General features: G+C 34.5%; 1 protein-coding gene across 1 annotated transcript in view; it reads left to right on the top strand.

Annotated features, from left to right (window-relative positions):
• Positions 1-24,869, top strand: part of LOC140773331 (uncharacterized) — a 38,928-nt gene extending 14,059 nt beyond the window's left edge. The window contains exons 11-27 of the mRNA XM_073115826.1: positions 5,969-6,053; positions 6,132-6,335; positions 6,473-6,564; positions 6,650-6,692; positions 12,466-12,623; positions 15,598-15,708; positions 18,246-18,314; positions 18,446-18,589; positions 18,753-18,827; positions 18,905-19,081; positions 19,166-19,251; positions 19,848-19,902; positions 22,138-22,263; positions 22,378-22,491; positions 23,984-24,100; positions 24,269-24,416; positions 24,511-24,869. Of these exons, the coding sequence (XP_072971927.1) occupies positions 5,969-6,053; positions 6,132-6,335; positions 6,473-6,564; positions 6,650-6,692; positions 12,466-12,623; positions 15,598-15,708; positions 18,246-18,314; positions 18,446-18,589; positions 18,753-18,827; positions 18,905-19,081; positions 19,166-19,251; positions 19,848-19,902; positions 22,138-22,263; positions 22,378-22,491; positions 23,984-24,100; positions 24,269-24,334 (1,722 nt within the window). The 3' untranslated portion in view covers positions 24,335-24,416; positions 24,511-24,869. The remainder of the gene's footprint in view (positions 1-5,968; positions 6,054-6,131; positions 6,336-6,472; positions 6,565-6,649; positions 6,693-12,465; positions 12,624-15,597; positions 15,709-18,245; positions 18,315-18,445; positions 18,590-18,752; positions 18,828-18,904; positions 19,082-19,165; positions 19,252-19,847; positions 19,903-22,137; positions 22,264-22,377; positions 22,492-23,983; positions 24,101-24,268; positions 24,417-24,510) is intronic.
• The last annotated feature ends 1,256 nt before the right edge of the window (positions 24,870-26,125 follow it).

Here is a 26,125-nt window from a genome sequence, read left to right as displayed (position 1 = left end):
CCCAACAGTTGAGTCATTCCTACGTACTTTGCAGCCCATCCTTCTACATTTATCACTCTAGCCTCTTCAACATTAAATTTATAAGGTTGAGGAAGATCTCCTTTATCATCAAGCAATGGGTCCTCTTGATGGAATTGAATTTGTAACTTTCATATGTGTTGTTCTACCCTCTCAGTGATCCAAAAGCGATAATAGATAGTAACTTATAATAATGGATTGCATCCACTCTCCACTGTCCTTTAAACTCCCCTATCTTCTTTTCCACATGACGATGAAGAAAAAAAAAAAATTCTAGTTGCCATGGCTGAGAGCTTTATTTCTTCTTCACACAGTGACGAAATTCTCCGGCTCCTCTATGAGACTGCAAAAAAGCTTCTACAAAGTATTTTACTTGTAAAATAGATTTTTAGCCCTTTGGGTGGGTGGGTGGGGGGAGGTGGTTGTGTCGTTGGCATGACAATTCTTGTCAGTACGATATCGATAGGATTGAATCAGACTTTTTAATTATGTAAAATTCTAAATATTATTTAAAAATATAGGAAAGCTTCTAAAAAATTAGAAAAAAATTATTAAAAATAAGAAAATAAAGAAAGAAAAACTATGGTGCAATAAAAATTGATAAGAAGAAGAGATTAGAAAGAGAGTGAGTGGAAGAAAACTAAACAAAAAAAAGAAAAACCATAGTGTAGTGAAGAAGAAGAAGAGAAGAAAAGAAAAAAGGGAGAGAGTGGAAGAAATGAAAAAAGTGAGAGAAATAAAGAAATAAATTAAAAAAATATATATTGGAGTTTGACGGAATTTACTAGAGCTAGATTTCTTCGTAGGAGAAAGAATGGTTGTATGGTAAGGAGAGAAATAGAGAAAAAAAGAGTGAAAGAGAGAGAGAGAAGAAAGAGAGAGAAGAAAGAGAGAGAGAGTTCAAATCGGGCCTAGATCGAGATCAGGCTCAGCCGATTCAAATCGGGATTGACCGATCTGGCGAACCATGAGTAAAACGTACATTATAGTGATTTATCTTTAAATTATTTTTATAAATGATCTTTTCATTAAAGATAAATATTATTCAACACATAATATAATTGAATACATTTATTAAAATAAATATTAATGATTGAGCACTCTAGAATGTACTTGAATACTCCATAATAAAATTGAGCACATAATATTAATTGATAATAATTTAATAATTAAAATTAATATCTAGTTGAACGTAGAATGACGAGGAGAAACTAAGACTTCATTTGCCGGCATAGGAATAACACAAGAATGTTGCATTATTATTTGTTGATATTCTTAAAACTCATTCACTGATAGTATTTCTCGTTGTAACGTCTTACATAGTCTTCGCACAAATAAAAATTTTATAATTATTTTATGATATGATATGAATATTGAATATGGACGGGAATAACCAGCACCGACATAGACGTAGGCACAGGTACAGGCACACCATAACATATACATATTGTAGATATAGAGTATAATAATGGTGTTGTGGCTCTAGTCGGTGTGATTGATATAATGGTAATGATGATGAACTTATATCATTCTGTAGGTGCACATCTCCTAATATCTTGCTACATACAGACTCAAGTCCTTTATAAAAATAATACCTATCTGAGAAGATTATATAATAGGGATGCACATCTTATCTCTATCATCATCACCACCAGACTTGTCTCGTTATTCATCATTATCAATTTTATCTAAGCCTTTTAAATGGTCAATTGATCAGTTGATTTGATAATGATTAATAAAAATAGAAATTTTTTTAAAGAAAAGGCTCCACATGGTACAATGACCGACATACGGCCGTGCTGGATCAGCACGGCTCGGCATGGCACGCACTCATGTTTGGTCGGCACAGGGGTGTGCTGTTGGCACACCTCGTGCGAAATGCCGTGCCATTACTGGCACGGCATACGCCAGTCAGCACGGATCGTGCAGACCGACACAACCATCCATGATTAAAAAGATTAAAACATACTTGAAGTGTTGTAGTATAAAAAGTTTGCACTGATGCCAAATTGATGTCGGACAAAATATGAGGTCATACTATGTGATGGACTTTTTGATAGAGATGAATGAATAGATATGGACCTTTTATTAGAGATGAAAGAATAAACAAAAAAAGAGGTAGAAGATGAAGTGAACAAGAGAGAGTATTTTTCTAAAGAGAGAAGAGATAACATGACACACATGGCTAAAAGAAAGCTTCTTTTCATAAATCTATTATAGTAGCCTTATATAAGAACACCCTAACTAATCCCTAAGAAAACCTTATTGACCCGCAATAGGACTCTTTAGATTACCTACAAACCCTAATTTGGGCTAGTTAGGACTCTTTAAGAAAATAAGTTTTAAATAATTGTTGGATACCTTGAGGCCTTAACTACTATAGTATCGTGGTTGCTACAATAACACTACAGTACTACTACATTAGTCAGTAAAATAATACTTAAATACTATAAAGAAAAAGAGTAATTAGAAACTCGACGCCTTACACCTATTTATACTTTAATGTAGACTTCATCCTTCATCAATGGGGCATTCCGCTAAGCCATTTGCTCCGTACGTGCTGACTAGCATGGTCACCATGGTTCAACAATCATGACAAACAACTTGGGCCAGTTCAACATAGAGTGACACGAGGTTGGACTGAGTTGATACATGGTACCATAGGTCAGCACTTATAGGCACATGCTTAATTTCCGTGTAGTGGTGCTAATTTCCTATCGACACATTACATTTCAGGCAGCATACCTTGTGCCACTTGATGCAGAAATCCTTGATTAGGGGCCTTTATGTTTGAGGACAACAACATCAATATTTATATGCTTTGCTACATCAGAAGTATTGTACTTTAACCCTTCTAAATTTTCTTGAATAACTAAGGCTTTCAAAGTTTGCTCAAGCACTCAATGGATTATTTGTTGTATGTTTTTCTATTTGAGTATATATGCATTTATGGATGGTTTTATGTGTGTGAAATGTAGGATAGGCTGTAATAGCAACTATGAATTAGATTAGAGATTTCTTGTCTCATGGAATACCAACAACATTTCTTGCTCACCTATCTATTATGATCTTTAACTTAGATGGTAGTTTTTTTTTTCCACCGTATCATGCATTTGGGGGCTGACATGGTCATTCAATCGGAATGTGAAATGGTTCTTTTCCTAGTAGTAATTTGAGTACGTGATTTATTTAAAAAGTTTGTTAGTGCATGAGGCTCCTACCAAAGTAGTATGGGGAGTTATATGCAGTCTTAGCTCCATTTCTGGAGAGACTATCCTATGCATCGAACTGCTACCACCGGGTGTATGGTGGCAACCCTTGCTCTCTTGACTTGTTGCTTTGATATTGGTGTTAAAAAGTTTGCCTTATATAGCATTGATTTTACTTTTTCTCACAACGAGAATGACTAAAATCTAAGTAGTTCCTCTTACTTCTAGTCAATTTACTTTTTTCCCGATATATTTTAGTAACAAATTAGGTGTCTGCTTATCAAAATAGATAATAGCTTGAGGAAGTTATTAGATGTATCTACTATCGACTACGAATTCTTGTTTTTGAATCCAGGAGCTCTTTGGTCCAAGAATTGACAACTGATTTTAGATAGGAAATGTGTCACGACCCAAAATTGAAATCATGATCGGCCATGCACCTCAATACACTTGAGATACACGAAACTTTACTAATACTTCCTAAGTGTATAATGACAAGAATAAATAAACGAAGAGGATTTGCTTTATTAAATTTTACTAATTGCAATGAAAATAAACAATGTCATTATTACTGTCTCTAAACGAAATTAAATTAACAATTAAACTAAAACATAAGACCAAAAGAGTAGAAATATAAATAGGTAGGTCCTAAGTAGAGGGAGGGTCCCGGTGCATCTCGCTCAATTGTCACACTGACTATTACCTGAGATAATTAAAGAGAGAAATCCATGAGCCAACAACTATAGCTCAGTGAATGGAATCCACTCAAAAACCAAATAAATTCTAAAATTTTATAGTATTAAATAAAACCCCAGTTCAACAATATACATAACAATTTCCAACAAGCATGCTATTAAATAATTACAATGATAATAATAGAGTCATAACTTGTAGCCTTGCACAGTTTCAACATATTAACATCTTTTCAATGTTTATAATGTCATTTGTCTCAATGGGTCTATACCTTGTGGATCCACATCAACTAGAAGTCACCTTGAGATGATGCTTGGGACTTTTTCTTATAACTGAATTGGTTAGGATCATTAGATGGTATCACTATGTGATCACCACACCCTGTCTTTTCTACTAATCGTTGAGAGAGGTTAGAGTCACCTAGAAAATTTCTAATTCATCCTGGGATTGTTTTCTAACCCCGCCAGAGTTACTTAAGAAAGTTACCACAATGATCTGATATAAAACTTTCTTCTAGACTTCCAGATAGACTTGAGTCACCACGAAAAATTGCAAGCGATCTATATCGGGATTGTTCTCTGAGTCATACCAATACTAGTTTTATTTTTCTTTTCACTAAAATTTATAATTTGCACAAGGTATGGAGATGCACTGAGTGTAATAATTAAATGCACACAGAAAATGTAACAATTAAATTTTCACGTAAGAATGAAATAAATAAATTTGCACACAATAAATTACATGGTCTGACAAAGGTACGAAGTATAATAGAAATAAATATATGAGTGAACCCACTAACTTAAGTCTAGGCAAGACAACAAAAATCTCAAATCTTTAGCTCATGTGTTAAAAATCACCACCTTTAATAATAATAACAATAAAATTTTTAAATTAAATAATATTAAAATTTTCTACAATTTAACTTAAAAAATCAATTTTGGCCAAAACAAGCCCAATCGGTTGGGCTGGGCTGCAGTTGGGTCGCAGCCCACCCAATTAAGTTAATCGAATCAGGTCGGTCTCTTGGATTCGGATCCAACCCTACCCGAATCCACACTTAAGGGAAGAAGGCCAGACTCGAGTTGCTTGAGTTTGCCTTCGACCCGAGGAGGATCGACGAGGGCAAGAGAGAAAAAGAGGAGAGATTGCCGGTGATTGTCCGTCAGTTGCGCCCTGAGCTCTCCAACATCCTTATGATGTTGCCGTCCTCACGAGTGGAGGAGAAACTATCGAAGACAATCGACTCAATGGCCGACGACGATCGGAGCCACGAGGGCTCCAAAGGCGAACATCCACGGCACCAGGCCAATAACAAAAGACTTCTAGTGGTGGAGCGACAGCGACCTGAAGCCGTTGGCCGACGAGATTCATCGATGAGGCCGCAACACCGAAATTAGGTATTTCTAGTTTATTTCATTAAATTAAAATTAAACTTGAGGGATGAGAGAGGGCTTACTAAGGAGGAGCATGATGGTCCCTATTTACTCCGGCGATGCTCGATGGGCCGAACCCATGTTGTGATTCGACGGTAAGGAAGAAGAAAATGAAGGAGAAGAAGAAGAAGAAGGAATGGAGGCTGGGTAAAGAAGAGAGAGAGAGAGAGAGAGAGAGAGAGAGAGAGTTAGGGTTTAATTTATAGGGTCAAAATTCAAATCTAATTTAGATTTGGATTTGGCGAGATCTCTGCGGCCGCCTCGTCGCGTGCCAGAGAGGGAGAGGGGAGAGCGCATGTGCACCCTCTTCTCTCTCTTTTTTTTATATTTTTTTCGAGTTCTTACAAAATGTTGATAACTTTGTTGTCTATTTATTCAAATGATAAGTTGAATAAGGTCATCTTTTATACATAAGACTGAAAGTCACCATTTTTTGTATTTAACATGCTTTCTAGTGTTTCTGAACATCTTTCACCATTTTGTCTGGTCTCCATCATATCCATTAGTATTTATGAACATGCAATATTGAGATTTATGATTGCCTTTTCTTTTCATTTTTAAAATGAGAAAGCAACTAAAGATGGAATTTCTGAGCTACTTATATTACTTATTCAGGTTGTTGGAGCAGAAGCTTCTAGGCTAGGTATCACGGGACCATGGATCACAAAGTCATATTTGGAAATGATACTAGAGGGGAAAGGTAGATCTTACATCAATTCTAACTTGGTATTACAATTTCGTTTGAATGTCTACTCTGACATTTGCTAATTGGTATCAGGTGTTCCCCGTCTTAACACACCACCACCACTGTCTAATACGCATTTAACTGAAAGTCAAGAAAAGAAAATTGCTGCACCTAAACCAATTCGCCTATCTACCCATATTGTGGCGAATCTCGAGGATCTCACACAACCATGGACTCGATCTCCCACAAAAAGATCTGATTTTGAGCCTGTTCTGGGAAAATGGCATTTTATCTCGGGTTATTTTCAACTCTTCTTTTTGGATTTCTTTCCTCTAAGTTGCAATTCTTGTGTATCAGTCAAATCTTGAGTCAGATAAAGTGCAATATCTAGTAAGAGAACATTTAATAGTGATGAAGTTTATGAACATCTGCAGATTCTTCTTCCAGGGGTAACATCCTGCTTGCTCCAATGCCTGATTCATATGACTTGGATAGAGGTCTTCTCCTTTCAGTTCAAGCAATACAGGTGAGCAACTCTCTAAGAAACACATCTTCCATTGAAAAATTATCAACATATTTACTGTGATATTTCTTGCTTTACTATCTTGCAGGCATTGTTAGAGAACAAGGGTTTTCCTGTTATTGTTGGAATTGGTAATGTGTGATACTTCAACTTCTAAAATAACTTAATTATTTAGAAGTTAGAACAGAAAGATACCTAATTATATAGTTCTTATCCTCAATTATTGCATTAGTTCAGAGATATTGTTGCTGTATTTTGCTTGATAAGTATGCTTAGGATGACCTAAGTAAAATCTGTTTCTATTATTTGGTGTTTAGGGGATATAATTTAGAAATACCTTTTGTTGGTTATTTTTGTTTAAGTTATGGGAATGTTTGGAACCTGAAGTTCTTGACTGATTGAGCAACTTGTTTTCTCTTGAGGATGCCCACTGCAATGTATTGCTTTTGAACCACTGCAATGTATTGCTTTTGAATGTTTCACTAGTGCGAAGGTTGTTTGTCTTTGTTCAGATATATTGAAGCTTTAGGAAATGGTGCTTTAAAATTGTTTGTAGATCAGATGACTTTGACTTAGAAGGGAATTCCATTATTTCATACATGTTTGAAATGGAATATTTGAGAAGGTAAGTGTAGATATAGGATTGACGAGGTATGTCACAACCTGAAATCGAAATCATGATCGGCCATGTATATCCATACGCTTGAGGTATACGAAGCTTTAACTAATATTTTCATAGTTCACAATCATAAAAATTAATGTAAAAATCTGACTTCGATAAACCCAATTCAATAATAATGAAAATGATCAATGTCATTACTAAGGTGCCTCTAATCAAAATTGAATTAAAAGATAATTTAAAACATAAAGACCAAAAAAACTGAAAAGTAAAAAGAGATAAATTTTAAGTGGAGATGGAGTCTTAGTGCATTTCGCTTAATCGCCATGCTGATTAGTACCTAAAATATTAGAAGGGGAATCGTATAAGCCAACAACTATAGCTCAGTGAGCAGAATCCACTTAAAAGCCAAATAAATCTAAATTTATAAACATAACTTAAACTAAATCCAACTCCAACGATATAAAATGATAATTTCACTAAGCATGAGTATAGGAACAATAATAATTGCACAAATAATAATAGAGTAAGTCATCTCATAATATGTTTAGTTCTAATATATTGAATTTTTCACAATAATAATAATGCTATTTGTTTTAATTGTGTTAATGTCCTATGGATTTATATCAACTAGAAGTCACCTTGAGATGATGCTCAAGTCATTTTTTCATAGCTGATTCGGTTAGGGCTACCGGGAGGTATCACTATCTTGTCTCTTCCACTAACTGTTGAGAGAGATTAGAGCCACCTAAATAAGTCTTTCGATCTAACCTGGGAATGTTCTCTAACTTTGACAGAGTAACTTAAGAAAGTCACCTTAGTCTAAAATAGGATTTTCCTCAAGATTTTTAGGTAGACTTGAGTTAGCACGGATAGTCATAAGCGATCTATATCGAGACTATTCTCTCAGTCATATTAAATATCAGTTATGTTTTTCTACTAATATTCTTGTTTATTAAAAATTTCTATTTGCACGAAGTATAACAATGCACCGAATCATATATTTTGCACACAAAAATATATGCACATAGAAATATAATAATAAATTTGCATACAAAGAAATACGTGGTCTGATAAAAAGCACAAAATATAATAAATAAATATGTGAGTAAACCCACTCATTTGAGTCTAGATAAATAATTGAAATCTCTAATATCTAGTTCACGTGCTAAAAATCATCACCTTTAAATAATAAAGAGATAAACATAAATTTTAATTTAATTCCTAATATAGTTTTTGAATTTTTAAAACTAAAATTAATGGCTAAAATGGATTGATATAAACCCATTGAATTAGATTGGGTTGCGACTAGCCCGTAGCCCACTCAATTCTATTAAACGGGTTAGGCCAAGGCCCAACCAAATAATAGAGAATGAACTGGGCTGTGGGTTAGCCTGTAGCCCACCATTTGTTAATTTAGTTCGAGTCGGGTTTTTGGATCTGAAATCCAAACCCGAATGCACAAACTAATAAAGGGTTGGCTCAGGTTTAACCAGAGCCCAACCAAACACTTCCTTGAGGAGGTTGACGCGAGGAAGAGAAAAAGTGAAAGAGAGGGAGAGTCCACCGGCCACACCCCAAGTTTCCCACCACTCTCACGACCACGCCGACCATACGAGGTGGAGGAGAAGTTGTTGACGATGACAAACAATCTTATCCCTTGGCCGATGGCGATCCGAGCCACGAGGACTCTCCTTGAAGGCAACCATGGCATGAGGACAACGATGTGAAGCTTTGGTGCATGAGCTATAGTGACTCGAAGTTGTCGGTTGGCGCGATTTGCGGACGAGGCCGCAACAAAATTAGGTATTCTATTTTAACCTATGAAACTTAAATTAAATTTGAGAGGTGGGAGAAGGTTTACCGACGAGTCGTGTGGTGGTTTCCATTGCTCCGACAGTTCAATTCTACAGTGAAGACTTTGACGAGGGTTATGAAAGAGAGAGAGAGAGAGAGATAATATTGTAAGGTTAGGATTTATATTTATAGGTTAGGTTTTAAATCTTATCCTAATCTAGATTTGATTTAGAGTGGCTGGAAATCCCGTAGCCACTTCTCCCATTGCATGACGGAGAAGGAGAGGGAAGGGGGGTTGCACGTGCACTCTCTTCTCTCTCTCTCTTCAGTTCTTACAAGGTAGTTGTTTTTAAGGTTTTAGGAAACGCTTAGGATTGGATGATAGATGATCCAATTCATCGACAATGACATAATATCAGGTGCACTACAAAATTGTAGTAGGATTTGTCATTATGGAACCTATGAAAAAGTGAAAAAGAAATATTCAGCAGTAATTAGTGATATTACTTTTTCTGTTTTGTTGAACCAAGGTTCCTTGACCAGGTTTTGGCTTCTAGTCTTCACTTACTCCCTCTTGCCTTCTTTTCTTCTCATTAATCCCTCATACCTATATATTTACTCAAGGATTATTTTGCCAGAGGCATGAGACATGCTATGTAGCGTGTCAAGTGCCGCTTCGAGCCAATGTGGACCCACTGTCACATTGGCTGGTATCGGTCCTTGAAAAAAATGATACATATCAGACATTCTGCTTGTTCATTGGCCATTTAAATTTAAGTATCTTTTTTAATTTTTTAAAATTCCAAGGAATGATATAAAACCAAGGATACCCTAAAATTCAGAAAAAATGGCAAACAAATAACAAATTATAGATTACTTACATAAGATAGTAGTGATATTGTATGATGAGTGAAAAATACTTAGAACCACATTGAACTCTAGGGTGCATCCTATAGATTCCATACTCACTGTCCTCATAGGAATAGAATTAATGATGTCTAGTTAATCCAAAGATAGATGTTATCATGCTAGTCATATCATATAAATTATGAAAAATCAGATAATTGAAGTTCTTGTTGAACCTGCCACCCACAATCACTGGCAAAATCAGCTTATTATCCTGGGAGTGAATAAAACTAGATGAATCACTTGGAGGCTGGAGCATCACTATCATAACAACCACGGTTTTGATAAATTTGATGCCAATTATTTGATTTCCCGGTCCACCTGGAAATTGGACATCAATTACTTGATATTTCAGTTTGGGTTTGGTATGGATACAACTTAAAATCTAACCCACAATCAAGCTGTTTTATAAAAAAACTAGTTTCGTTTGTTATCAGCTGAAACTGCCATCTTTTTGGTTGATACAGCTGATATGATACTAAAAGAAATTTGTTTCAGTCAATTAAGTTGTTTTCGACCTCAAACCGTGGAAATATCAAACGTCTTGACATGTTTACATTTTAAATCTAGTTTTAGTCTTTGTATACAACATGCTTTTGTAATTTTTTATAGATAATAATAGAACCATCATTCTCCTTGGTTGTGAAGTCACAAACAGACAAACCAGTTTTCAATCTTACAAGTGATATTAGCCGAAAGTTGAGGATGGTACCTCATATCAAGGAAATGATGAGGAGATGCTTATTCATCAGCATTGGAAGAGCTAAAGTTTTTAATTGTTGGTACATAGTTACATAGTAATATGGTTGGCATTGTGTGCTAGTGGTTGGTGAAACATGGATATAAGATGGGGATGTTACAGGGTTTGATGATATAAAATTGTCCTTTTTTCTTTAACTTGTGACTTATGACACTTAACCAAGTAAGCATCCTTAATCCATTCTTCAAGAAAGAGCTAGCTGCTGAATCTGCTATTGGTATTGAAATTTCCTCAGTTCGTTGATTCTTTCTGTTGCACAGAAATCCCTTATTAACTATTGCCTATACTGGTTTACACATGCAGAATGACACATTAGTGCATTTATATCTGCTAGAGCCCCAAGGTCCATTTGGTTGGTATAGAAATACCCTCTGTCCCTTGTATAGTGTCAACGGGCATAGGGTGGATTGCTAACAACAACAAACATATGTTGGGAGAGATGGAAAGGGATTAAATTTGTTCATGCCTGTCACTTTGTTGGCCTATGGTCAACATGCTTCATTTTCCCTAGAGTCCTGGAATCATCCTTGCATTTAAGCTTGTTGAAGACTTGGAGTTTGTATTTTGCAACTATCATATTAAAATTAAACTTTATTTGAGTCATGATATCCTCAATTACTGGAGGTTAAATTATCTAATTTCTTTAACCTGCGACAAAGTTAGAGTCTCTCTGGATAATTTTTTAATTAATATGTAAGTATTCCACTTTATTTCCTGATTTATCTTTTTGTTCTCATATTTTGTAATTTATATTTTATGTTTTAAGAGGGTTGTTATATATCACCAAGTTCCTGACTGGATAAAATATAGATATATCATAAAACTACTTATTTGATTATTAACTTAAAGAGGGGCGATTTGCATTAAAAAACCTTCTAGTTATGGTATTGGCAGTTTTGGGATCCTCGGTTTTCGAATAGTAAATATGGGCTCTTATACTCATTTGGCCCTTATAGAAAGCATGTATTTAGATCCATATTTTGACAAAGTTGAAAGTGTGGATTCTGCATACTAGATTTGGAATGTGTACTTTTTGTATAGTCTTTATATGTAGTTTTAGAATACAATAGTCTTTTTTTTACTTCATTAGAGCTAAATGAGTAAAAGATGTCCAAAAATGTAATTTGAAAATTGAGGAGCCCAAAATTGCCAATACCATAACTAAAAAGTTTTTTCATGCAAATCTTAAAGAGAACATATATTTATTGAATTGCTCAACATCAGATAAATTTAAGGGACAGACATACACTTTTACAGGATATACCAGATATTTTAGAAGATAAAAGTCTTCCATGACAGATTTTCTTCAGTCACTAGCTTCCTCTGTTGGTTTAGAAAAAGGACTTCTGGAAACTGCAAATCTATGCTTTCCTTCCTATGGTGCCTATGGTGATGTCACATCAAAGAGACCACATTTGTGCATGGTGTAAACATATATAAAGGGAGATTCTGAAGGACCAGTCTACCTTGACAGTTTAGATACCATCTTAATAGGTAGATGATGATGGGATCAAATTTGTCGAGAAAATCTGTACTTTGTGTAGAGGGCTGGAATAAATATGTATATATGATACATATGACAAAATTTGTTCATCTTGTTCCATTCCTTTTTCAGAAGATATCTTCTCAAGTTATTGCCATGAGAACCTTTCTAGTTAATGCTAATCTGAGTGTTATCTGTACATCTCTGCTTTGTTCTTTTATAATACTGCAAACACACCTATAGGCAAATTTGGTCATCTTTCTACGACTAATTGTATTTAAAGGACATGTATATGTATACTTTCTATATTTATATACTTTTCAAGGGTGTAATTTTTAGGAGGTCCGAGTGGATCTGGCAAAACAAGCCTGGCTCAGAAGATGGCAAATATAGTTGGTTGTGAAGTAATTTCCTTAGAAAGTTACTACAAGCCTGAACAATTGAAGGACTTCAAGTATGATGAGTATAGCTCCTTGGATATATCTTTGCTGACTAAGGTACTGTTTTATTTGGCATTGGAGTCTATTCTTTCTCGTAATTTTGAAATACAACAGACTAAATTAGTTGAGACTTCCTGTTGCCTTTGAAATGACATTGGATTGTCAAGAGGTAGCTTAGTTGGAGATATAGATTTCCTAGTCAGGGAAACTCATGCTTCCAACGTTATATTCTTTTCCTATTTCATGATTAAAGATGTTTGATCAAGCAATTCACTAATAGCACATATATCCACTGCACTTACGAGATTCTAAAGCCGAACTTTTTGCATCTTTTTTAAATTAAAAGTCTCAAAATTCTCATGGTCTTGATCTTACTTTGACAATATAGGAGATCATAGTCTAATAACATGGAGGACATGATGCATGTCTATGCTGAAGTCGAGGATTGGATGCGTCATCTATAGATATGTCAGTAGTCGTGGTACTTATCTCTTTGCATTTGCTACCAACATGCAGTATAATCTAGTGTTACGCCCAATTTGCACCTGTACACATTGGGAATCTCGTGCACATTAAAATAACTTGCCTAAAATTATCATGGATTACTTTGAATTGTTCAATGTCTGGTTCAGTTAAAGATATTTTATTACATACAAACTAAAAGGTCTTCTAGGTTAGAAAACCAATTAAGTAGGTACTATTTATAGGCTACTACTTCCTTGATTATGGCTAAGTTGATGGTCTGACAGAACTTATTCTGTGTCTCAAGGCGATTGAACCCACAAATTACCTAGAAGCTCATACATTGGTAATTCCACTTTAGTGGGACTTCATGTACTCAAGTTCATCTATTGCATCAGTCTATTATAGGTCATGCACGACTTGTATTGGCATGGGGCACCACATGTATGAAGTTGCTGCAAGTGGAACATCCAACAAACATTTTAGAGTTTACGATAGGATGCTGTTTTTGTACAGGTGGTTTACCTGTTCTTATTCTGTGCTAGGTGCTGGTAGGCCACCGGCACGACAAACCTTGGTACATCTTTCCACCATATATTTTTGTATGCACTTGTTTCTTTCCCCTAGCTGAACCAATCAGATGGCACTTTGCCGTTTATTTCTCCTGTTTCTTGCTCTACTCTTGCATTTCTTTGCTGATGTCATAAGCCACAAGTGTGTAGGGTGCTTGCTCTAATATGACAACCTTCACATTTCCATTTAGAAAGTTGACATTAAGATAGTTGACTAGGAGCTAATTTGTTATGTTGCCAGTAAGATGATGGCATGAGGCAAAAGTCCTTACCTGTTCATAAATTGGTGTTGGCCACTAGCTTGGGCATGTTAGATTTGCTCTGGCTAAATTGCTTGGGGAAAAGCTTAATGACGATGCAATAAACTGTAGACATAAGAAACTATTTTGCTTTGCATATTATTTGTATGGAATGACTTATGAAGAATAATACGTAAGTAAATGGCCTTCATGTAGTTTAAAGGCTTTAAATCTCTTCCTTACCTTTTGTGTAACATGTTGGTAGTTGGTAAAGACTAAACAATGATGTGAGGTAGTCATGCTGCACTGTGCAAGCCTTATCATGTGCGCTAAAACTTTAGCCTTGATTTGCTTCAGGATTATCTTTTTCCTTATTCTTGATTAGGAAACACTACTCTAGATTAGAAAGCAAACATCAAATTATCCCTACTACCCTACTATAGATTTTAAACATTATCCATGTTATTTCACACATAAGCCCAATTACGAATTTATCCTTAATTTGACTATAGTTTACTTAAAAAAATTCTCTCTCCTCTCTTTTACCATACATGTATCTAACTCTACAAACCAAAAGTTCCCGCTTAATTTTTTCGCTCAATTTTTCCATACACTTACCATACATGTAGCTAATTCTCTCTCCTCTCTTTTACCACACTTATTATGTTTTCTGTCTCCTTTTTCACCCTTAAACTTGGCTAAGAAAAAATTCATGTTTAGTTACTAAACATAACTACGGGTCCGTAAGTTCAGGGACTAGCCAGAACTCAAACCAAATGCCACCTAAAATACCCTACTCTTGATTAGAGATACAATTTTAGGAATAAAAATCTAAAATAGCTATTCTAGATTTTCCCTTAATCTCAAAGAAAATAAGGCCTTAGTATAATTTCTAAGCAATGTATGGAGAAAATTATTTGTCATATCATAGAAGTACATTATATTCATAATAGAAGAAGGCTATTATTTGAGACATACATACCAGAAAGGATAGATGAAACAGTAGCGTCAGTCCTGAATTGCTTTAAACTTAGATATGATGCTACCTTTCCTTCTGGAAACATTAAAATTTAGTGTTCTGCATACTAGGGTTTTTAGCACAGATAGGCAATCACGTTCCAATTTGAATGATTTGAATGTGGATTGAAAAACCAAAGCTCATTGAAGAACATAATCCAATATCAGTGGAAAGTCATGAATAGGTTTATAGCTGTCACGATATCACTTTAATATGCTCTTAAAATCAGATCACCGCTACTCTATTGTAGTATTTAAATGTCTCTAACAATTGCCAATATTCCATTCTCCATCCTCTGGCATCTTCACTCTTCTTGTGCAACACTTAAGAGGAACAAGATCTTTTCTTTCCTTCAGCTTCTTTCCACTATTATAGTTCTCTCCGATAGTTATAAAAGTTTCTTCATTGGTTTGTTCTTACAGAAGATTGGTCTTTCACGACTTACGACGTCATGTTATTGTGTGTCTGAAGTTTTAGCTGCTTTTTTATATGAAAGAAAAACTTACATGCTATCTTATCATAGATTGAAGTCTTAAATCTCATCTCAATCATAAACATATTATTATTTTTTGTTCATGAAACTTGAGGCATATTAATGTACCTCATTGAAAAGTTGATCATTGTGTACTTAACATTTTTTTGTTAATTCTATTATTTGTTTAAGTATCTCATACCTGGTCATTATTAAAGAATATTACACTTTGATTATGTTAATATTTTAATGTTAAAATATTTTGCAGAATATTGAGGAGATAAGGAATAATCATAAAGCAAAAGTTCCTTGCTTTGATTTTGAGAATTTTAGTCGAAATGAATTCAAGGAGATTCAAGTTTCTGAGGACTGTGGCGTGGTAAAGCTCCAACTGTGCTTGATAATGTGTATTTATTCATTTAGTGTGAGATGTTCTCTTGATCTTCATTTTTGGTAACATGATCTCCTCTCTGCAATAATATATCTGTTGGATAATCATTTAGCTTTGACATTTTAGCTTACATATTTAGAATCTTGAGCTGGCCCTGCAGATTTTGTACACTTGCACTTGACCATCTTTACTTATCAATTAAAAAAATGACTATTCAAGTGAAATGCAAACTCAACATGGTTAAAAAGTATTTAGTTTGCTAAAAATCCTTGCATGAAATTTTGATGACATTTTCTATTTGATTTGGCTAAAAGCAAGAAGACCTCGGATATGGTTACCTACTATTTCTGCCATTACTAGCTTCAAGAGAGGTCTGTTTCATGGCTTTTACTTGGTAGGCCGGACCAGTTTGATTGATCTTGCTAGGCCATAGCTTTTGAAGAGAAGAAAGAAAGGGAACAAATTTAGAGGACTTACTATACTACCTGTGTTGGAACAAATAAAAGAAAATAAATTGTTAGTTTATCATGATAAAGGTGAGATAGGAAGGATGGTGAAGGATCATTTTGGATTCTGGTACCAGGATAACTAGGACTAGGACAATATAGGAAGGGGGTCAGAGTAAGATCAAGTGAAGGTGATACAGGATAATATGGCTATAATACCAAGCTGATGTAGGATAGGTATAAGGATTGGATCGGATCAGCGAAAGAGTTAGGACAATAAATAGTACTAGAACAAAATATGATTCAAATAAGGATTATTTTAAATTTAATTTATGTTTTTGTGTACCCTCCACAAGAGGGGTTAGGAGGGTATTGTGGGTAAAGTTTGCTTAGAAGAGATTAAGAGGGGCCAGTCTGACAATTTCTGCAGTTATTGCAGACTTCCTGCAGTAGAGAAAAGTACAGGACTGGAGATCAGTAGAAGTGGGCTCACAGAAAGTTTGTGGGATCCAGATCTGATCCAGTAGGATTTTAGGAAGCTTTGGGGATAGGCTGGAGTTATGTTTAGGGTTTAAGAGATGATGGTAGCGTGAATAAGGAAGGCTATCTGGAATTAGGGTTTGAAAGGTTATAGGGGGGCAATTTAATAAAAACACGATTGGAGGATCGGCCTCACACTAATCAATGCTTGAAGACTTCACTTGAAGGAAGAAGAAGAACGAAATCTTTTTTTTTTTGTAATTTCTTGAAGGCAAAATTATAGCGGTTGCTGCAAGGGGCTTTTGCAATTTAATTGCTGTTGTTTTTCTAATTGGCACGATTGAGCTTTTGAAAATTGAGTGCTTTTTTTACCTCTCCTCTTTGCGGTTTTCCTCTTCACTGTGCTGCCTTCTTTCTAGCTATGCACAACTTTAATAGCGCCACTGGTTTATCTACCACCATCATTTGCATTAGCCCTAGCCATCCATCTACCTTATCCAACCATAGATCTTCACAATAGCTAGGCCTTCTGCATCCCTACTTTGGGTCCAATCACCACCAATAGGCCTCCTCCAATCCCTAAAAGCACCACCTAAAGCTCTATATGCACATGTAAGGCAGATCAGCTGATCCAGCCTCTTAGCCCTGCATCAGTGTGTACTGTCTTTGGAGATCGAGATTGACAGCCTGAGCCGATGTGCACCCACCCAGCTCGGTGTTCCCCAAACCTTGATAGCAGCCAAAGGAAGCTCTTTTGCTATCTAAGACCAATTCGGTTGCAACTTTTCACCAGGTTGCATCATTAGTGGTATCAGAGCTGATTGGATCGCAACAATTTGATATCGGAGCTAGTTGGACTGCATCAAATTCCTAATTTGATTAGGTCAAAGAGACCTTAAGGTATGAAGTTATTGACTAGTAAGACCTTTATCGAGCCTAAAACTGACCTAAATACTGAAGTTACGAAAATATACAAAAAATTGTCAAATAAGTGACTGCAATGGAAAAATAACCCAAATAAACTCAGTCCTAGCTAGGCTTGATTTAATTGACACCAAAGACCAACTTGTGACTTTTTAATATGAGGTTTTTGTCGGTTTTGCTGTTTTGATCTTGGAGCAAAATGACTTGTGAAAACTGAATTTCTTCTAGGGCCTAATCATGCCATTTTATGGGACATAATTAGGATTCTTCTGCTATGGATCATTGCATATGAAAAAGCCAAATCTTGGTCATACAAATGAATTGCTGCAGGACATAGTAATCTAGAGATAAAACTGTTTTGGCTTGCAAAATAATGTATAGAGGTGGCAGTATGTGTGTTGCATGAAGTAGTGATGTAGCTACATACATCCAAGGGGGAAGCCAAAACTGGGTCATACAAATGAGTTGCTGCACCCCCTCTTTGATGGAAGTCTGGCTCTGCCCTTGATTGCGAGTTTATCCAGATGTGATTAATATTCCCTCTGCGAAAATGTACCATGACAGATAGTAGTTGTGTTATGCTAGATGCTAGATAATTTGCTGTTAAGTAGTTGTACATTATGCATTAAACTCAAAATTCTTTTTTCTGTGTATTAACTTTTCATTATCTACCAGGTAATTTTTGAAGGGGTATATGCATTACATCCTGTTATACGAAAATCACTTGACTTATGGATTGCAGTTGTAAGATTCAATTTCTGTTCCTTTATAACTTCCTGACCTTTCTTCGCTACTATATTGTTTGCTTATTAGATAGGTGAGTATATAGGCGAGCATGTTTTCCTATACTAATTGCTCTTTTTAATTTACATTAGGTTGGTGGTGTCCATTCTCATCTTATTGCAAGAGTTCAAAGAGACAAGAATCGTGTTGGTTACTCCATATCTCAGAATGAAATAATGACTACTGTGTTTCCCATGTTTCAGCAGAACATTGAACCACATCTTGTGCATGCACATGTTGGTACAACCATAACAACTCTATTTTTGTTTATCTTCTGTCATAGCTCATCACCATATTTCCTTTCACCACTGCTGTTCAAATTCTCAATGCCTTTTCTTCTAACCTTATCTTCATGAAAAGAAATTGAGTTTTGCCATTTTCTTTTTCTTATTCTTGCAGCTCAAGATTCGGAATGATTTTGATCCAGTGTTATCTCCCGAAAGTTCACTCTTCATACTGAAAAGTAACAAGAAGGTGTCCTATAACAGCCTTTCTACTGAACCAAATATTGTTGTATTATTATGGAATATTATCTTTTGTTTGATTCTTAGGTGACCTATCAAGACATATTGAAAGTGTTAGATCCTGGGAAGGTTTGCAGCTCTGTCCAGAATTTTACTGACATCTATTTAAGACTTCCTGGAACACCTACAAATGGGAAACTAGCAGAAATTGAATGCATACGTGTGAGAATATGTGAAGGAAGATTTGCATTGTTGATACGGGAGGTCAGTGAATTAATTGAGTCATTCTTTGTTCTTTCTTTTTGGTTGCAGGATCTGACCTTTTGTTCTCTTAATTCTTTATTTTAGCCGATACGGGAGGGAAACTTTATTATACAACCTAAAGTTGATTTTGATATCAGTGTTAGCACTGTTGCTGGGCTTCTCAAGCTTGGGTAGGTGGTACAGAATTTTATGAAATTTTCCTTGTTTTTATTCTGTACATGAAAATCAGTTTAATACTTTTCACCTGCCTGGAAACTCCATTCTTCACCTATTTTGAAAAACTTTCAGTCAAGTAGATGAATCATAGAAATTCTCATCCTTACATTCTTCTTTATCCATGGTTGATTTCTTGTTGATGTGAAACATAAATAATTTGTTAATGGAATTTCCGATCCATGTGGTGGGGCTTATCTTTGTTCTACTCTGGCAATTTACTATAATGAGGAAAGGATCCTCCAATACCTACTGAAAGTTGGTATATATATTTCATTTTGATATGTATCTTCAAAATTTTCACAAAGATATACATAGATGTATTTAAATATGAGTAACCTTATATCCATATAATTGTAATGCTGAGGGCAAAGGCCTTTCTTATACCACAGGGGATTCAAATCTAGCACCTGAGGGACTACCTCATTGTTCATCACTAGGGTCTCACCTTTGCAATGAATATGTCGCATGGATTGTACTTAAGAAACGCACTCTTAGGATCAAAGATTATATCATAGGTTCCTGACTTTGCATTTACATTTTGTCTTGCAAGTTACCAAGCTGTGGCATATATTGAAGCTTCTGCGTTGATTTACCAAGATGGAAAGGTTTGTGGTTATTCATAAATATCTTGAATGATCATCATTTTCTTTTAATTCTTATGGAAATTTATAAATAAACACCTTTCATGTTTCATTTAGTATCACTTACATCCTATCTTTTGGATTTTCATGATATTACCCTATCTTTAGTTTCTATTACTTGAAAAATATCCCAAGTAAAATTTAAGCTAACATCGGCTAACTTAATGGTACAAAAGAAAAAGATGGTTGTGTTTCTTTTATTTTTCAATTGCAATTACTTTAACCTATTCCTGCAGTAACTATAAATTAGGAAGACTAGCAAGAGGGTGCTTTTAGGCAATAAAAGAAATGGCAGTGGTTAGACCATGAAGAGGTGTCTAAATATTATACACACAAAATACAGGGTATTATTTATAGATTTCCTGATTTATTATACTCATAGAACACTTCCCTTCCTAATAAATTAGACATGCTATATTGTTTCTTGATTTATTAGATTATGATCCCAATCTGCTATGCTTATACTACAAGTGTTGTTTCTCTGGCAGTTTCTCACCTTGGTTAGATTGGTTTAGGCTGAAGTGAATCATCAAGATTGATAAGGTTGTAAAACACACACACACACACATATATAGATATATATATATATATATATTATATTTGTATAGATATGTAGAGAGAGAGAGAGAGAGAGAGGAGGGAGAAATTTAGAGTTAGAGAGGTTTAGAGGGAACGGTTTGGGGGCCCGACTGACGGAGGTTGGAAGAAAGGGCATGAAGACGGAGTGGGAGATAGAGGTAGAGACCCCCAAACTACTGAATCATATTGTGAAGTACTCTGATCTTTCCATGATTTGTGTTGTTTCTAGCACATTTGCAGTCTAATAAGATAGATTGACTTTAGTACAGAAAATGAGAAAATATTGCCCAGCAAACTTACATGTTATTTTGTGTCGTATGTTTTATTACTTTATCTGTTTACATTCTGGCTGCCAATTTATGCTAAACTAGATTTAGTTGCATTTGATTCGAATTAAGAGAAAGAAAACTAGTTGGGTTTGTGAAATTAAGTTAGATAGAGAAAATGCGAGATTACCATCAGGAAGCGTATTTTTAGGAAAACTAGTTGTCTTTCCTAGAAGTTTCACACTTTTACTATTTGGAAGAAAAATACTCTTAGTAGTTATGGTTATAGTTTCAACAACCATACTCTCGAAAATCTTATGAGTCATGAGTTTTGTGTTTTAAGACTCTCCCTCCCTCCCTCCCTCCCTCTCTTATTTTGTTAGACAGAAATGACTTTTAGAGTTAGAAGTTAGAACAGTAATGGATTAAATAATAGGATTGGTAGTCTAATAAAATTTGATTGCTGTAGCCCTATCTGTTCCTTTTGCTTTGACACCATGTTCTCCAAAAGCTTAAGCAGATCAGCAGTTGTGAGTTGTACTTTCTATGATAATTAATTGGATTTTATCTCCATCTAATGTTTTTCCTGAAGAATGATTTAATATGCTTTAGCTGTTATTTTCTTAGAGGTTTGTCTTCTTAAGATCTTTAGTAATGTCTCCAATATCTACAGGGCCAATACTACTGTCTAAAACTGTCTTGTTAAAGAATGTGAGTAGTTGACTTTTGTAACTCAGTCTTCCACATATACCTACCCCACTTGTGACCTCAAATATCTTCTTAAAATTAAGAATTGTAAATATTAAGGAAACATTAAATTGCTTTAGAGTTAAACTGTTGTGAGGGAACAACATTGACTAATTCTAAAAGAAGAATTTTTCAAAGCAAAATGATAAAGAGCATCCTAGTGCATGATGCCCTACCTATGAGGGATCTTAAGAAGGAGGGCATAGGCAGACTTACACCATTACCTTCATTATGAAGAAGCTGTTTGAAAACCACATATTCAGTTCTACACTAATGTTTTTTCTTTTCCCTGTATGTTGCATCCAAAACTATAAAAATGAGATACCTATTTAAGAAGCCCTTTGTTAACAGCACATTCTTAATATAATGGTTGTGAGCATCTTAATTGTTATTGCTTCTTATAAGAGCCTTTGCTCCATACTGGGTAAAACAAATGGGAGAGTTTTTTTTAAAAAAAAAAGTGAGGATAAAGCTCCAAAAAATGGCCTCATGATAAGGATTTTGAGGATAGGGAAGGGAAGGTTTCCGTGCAGCTTCTTTAAGACATTCCTTGGTTGTAATAGGGTCATTTTTTTTTTTTTGCTTATTCCTTTCTACTCCTTTGTAGATTCTTATTGAAGTTGATCATCTACAAGCTGTTCCCAGTCCTTACCTTCAAATCAAAGGAACAAACAAAGAAATAGTTTCCAGTGCTGCATCAATTCTCTGTTTGGATGGTTCATACACCACAAAGGTTTGATTTTCAGGAAAAATTGTCAGTCTATATCAATCATATATTTGCTTCTCTTTCCTTTGTGCAATCTTGTAAAGACGTTTTGATAACATATATATTTTCCTTATATTTCAGAGTTATCTTCAAATTATTCTTGAGAGCTTGCCAGCAGTTGAAAAAGGATCAAATGGTATTCATAATCAACAAGCTGCAAGGCTGCAGGAACTAGTAGATTTTATTCAATCTCAAGTATGTTATCTTACAAGTTATTTCTGCACCATAATATGATGGCAATTGCCAATTAGTTCTTTTGAGATGTCATATAGTAACTTATCATTTGTCTGATGTAGACATTAGTGACATATTACACAGGCGCATGTGTTAGTGCAGTTCCTCTTTCAGAAAATTAGTCTTAAGTCAATTATTTTTATTATACATTTGCTTTTTTATAGTGTTTAGGGTTATATTTGCTTTTTCGCAATTATTTAGGGTGTTATTTGTTTATTGTCATTTGTAGATCTATAAATAAGCCAGCTTTTATTCAATCGGGGTTAATGAAGAAATTAAATTTTTTTGAGATCTCTAATGTCAGTTTTGGATGTGAAATCCTAATTAAGAATGGAGGTGTGAAATTCTATTTTTTCTCTTTCTTTCACCATCATTGTTCCTAGAATCCTAATGATCCATTTGTTTTACATCAGTATTACTATTTATTATGATATAATTATGTCCTGCTCAGTCATTCTCACTAGCATTATTGACTACAATTATGGTGCATCCACTGACATCATGCTATTTGTTGTAAGTTATCATTTCATTAGAGGGGAATACTGAAAAAAAAGAACTTGTCATGAGAATCCTGTAATCATTTGGATTCCCATTTCAGAGAAGCTTATCTTCCGTTTACTTTTGGGATTTGAAACTGGTTATACTCGAGATTATTTCACACGTGGAATAGTGCCAAAATAGAAATAACAATTCCTATTTAATATAACCAAACTGAGGGATTTATTCTAGGAGTAGCATTTCTGTATTTACTTGTATTCTGAAACAAGAATCTAATAATTACCTTTGATGTGATGTAAAGTGAAGAAAAATATGAAAAAAATATGAATTTTTTTTAGTGAAATTACAATAAATAATTTATGATTTAATATGAAGTAAATTGATAAGATAGATATCAAAGATAAGTTAATAATTGAATTAATTTGTGATGTAAAATATAATTTTAATAAATAATGTTTGTATTCTAGAATATGACTTTTATCATGTTTAGCCCTTATTTTAGAATAAGAGGTTATATTCCAGAACAAAGGAAAAGTTATTCATAAAGTGAACGGGGACTAATATAATAGGGATTTTGGAGACTAATATAATAGGGATTTTGGTAAGTGGTAACAAGTGAAAAGTTTTTCGTGAGATTGCTTTTTGTTTCTTCTCTCTCCATTTGATATTCCTGAAGGATGAAATACAGGTGGATTGTTCATCCACCAGTTGAATAAATTATTGAGCTTATTAGGACATGGAGAGTCATTTCTTCAGAAGGGAGAAAATGATCATATATGACTAGAATATTGATACAAACGGGAACAGATACTTTTTATATGTGGTTAAAGAAAATGGTTACTGTAATCCCTTTGAATAGTGGCTTACCTTGTTTGAAAATTCATTGTGTCCGCTGGTTGTTTTCCTTCATTAATATTTTCTCTCTGATTTGCATAATCCATTAAAGAACACGCAGGGAGGAAGTTTGAGTCCAGAATCTTCACTAGGTAGAGAAATTTCACCAACGGATGGTGTACTTGAAGATTTGCAATGTAGGATTAGGAAGCTTGAAAGATGGAATACTGTAAATATGGTAACTATTTCTCTTTGATTATTTACTTACAGAACTTCATTATTTATTCAGTAAGTATGTATAAGCCTTGCATTTTCTAAAAAGGAAGAAGTGTATGCCATGCAATACCATCGTTCCTTATTGTACCTTTCTCTTTTTAGATTGTTTAGCGTTGCTTTGTTTTTGCAGGTTCTCTGGACTATCTTGATGTCTGCTCTTGTTGGTTATTCATTATACCAAAGGAAGCGCCACTGACCAGTTCTTTTGCCTAAGCTAACAGTGCATAACGTTACATTGTCCTCCAACTCACTTGTTATACGGACTCGAAATCTACGAGGTGCTAAAGAAATACTCTAGCATTAGATTGCTAGCTTATTTAAATTAGTTTTATCTTACATTTTTCATGTAAGCATTCTCTCCTTTTCATCCAGGGTTTCCGTACTTTGCTGTATCATAAAGGATGCGACGTCACAGACACAGCTGACCCCTTTTTGGCAAGTAATTAATCCCAAATAATTTATAGCAGCATGGTCGCAATCATAACAGATGCTGTACTTCCCAATATGCCACAAGCCAGAAAATTTGTAGTCAGTGCTTTCTTCTTCTTTTTTTAAAATTTATTTATATAGGCAAAATTTGTATGATAGTGATGATTCCTACAAAATGCAATCGGTGCATATAACCTTATTTAAGAGGTGCACTCACTGAATTTATGGCTATTGATTGCCAGAACAAACTGTAAGATCAATGAGATTACGTTAATTAAATAAAAAAGAAGTTTATAGCAAAATCAAGTTCATTTTGAATCAAAATTACTGGGTTGTTGCATTGGTGATCTTTTGGAAATTTGAGGGGTTGAAATGATCTTAATACAGTTTTCACATTCATATTGCTGAGTCACTCTTGTTATGAGCACATAAATCAAGTTGATTATCTTATGCTGTGAACATTTGTGGAATAAGAGTGGAATAGATATAACTATTCTAATTTTTGATACTAGAAGAAGAGAGCTATTCTAATGTTTAGTTCAATATTAGTATAAAGAATAATAATTATATTTGATGTGATATAAAATTGATATTTAAATATTAAAAAATAATAAAATTGTATTGGGAATTTGAACCAAATGATAGAAATACTCGATTATATTTTAATGTAGTAATTATAAAAAATATTTTTCTGAAATGATATTATTGTTTATTATAAATACGGGCTTAAAATGCTCTATATATTCGCAATAAGAACAAATGTAGACTTACAAATGCATAGTAATGTATGATAATGCATACAATATATGATAGTGCATAGTAGTGCATGATAGTTTGTGACAATGCATTTTTTATGCAGTGATTATAGTGGCACTAGAGTGCATGATGATGCGTGGCTATGCAATGCGTGGCAATGTGTGACAATGCAATGAAATTATGATGCATGATAATGTGTAGCTATATATTGTGTGACAATGCAGTGGCAACATAGTGGTTATGTAGGTAATATGTGGTTATACAATAATAATATAGTGGCTACGTAGTCGTGATAATGCAAGGCAATATAGTAACAATGCAATGGCAATGCAGTGGCTATATAGTCGTCAATGCGTGACAATATAGCAGTGGCAATCATGACTATGTAGTGGCAATGCGCTGTATACATATATATATATATATATATATATATATATGTATACTTTATCTTGTGTTATTTGGCCTAATTGCACGGAACCTCTTGTACTTTCAACTTAAACCATTAATCCCTATGATCTAGACTAAAGTCAATTGTTACTCGACGTCTAATGGAAAGGTAAATTATTTTTACACCGACATATTAAGTCACGGTGAGTAGTGTTTTTCTTTTTGCTGAAAAGGCTTGTCATATAAATATCATTCTATGATGAAAAAAATTGGTCTAGAGTTGGTACCATCAAATATGATGGAAAATGTAATAATTGCATTTTGGTCCATATTATGGTAACCATGTACTTAAGTCTAGAGTATAAGAGGATTTTGTACAATAAGTCAAGGTGAATAGTATTTTCCTTTTTGCCGG

The sequence above is a fragment of the Typha angustifolia genome, chromosome 13 (assembly GCF_048772165.1).
Source record: "Typha angustifolia cultivar Huaian chromosome 13, ASM4877216v1, whole genome shotgun sequence".
In the NCBI taxonomy this organism is placed as follows: domain Eukaryota; kingdom Viridiplantae; phylum Streptophyta; class Magnoliopsida; order Poales; family Typhaceae; genus Typha; species Typha angustifolia.
The sequence above is the reverse complement of the archived record's forward strand: the minus strand, read 5'-3'. Positions and strand labels throughout refer to the sequence as shown.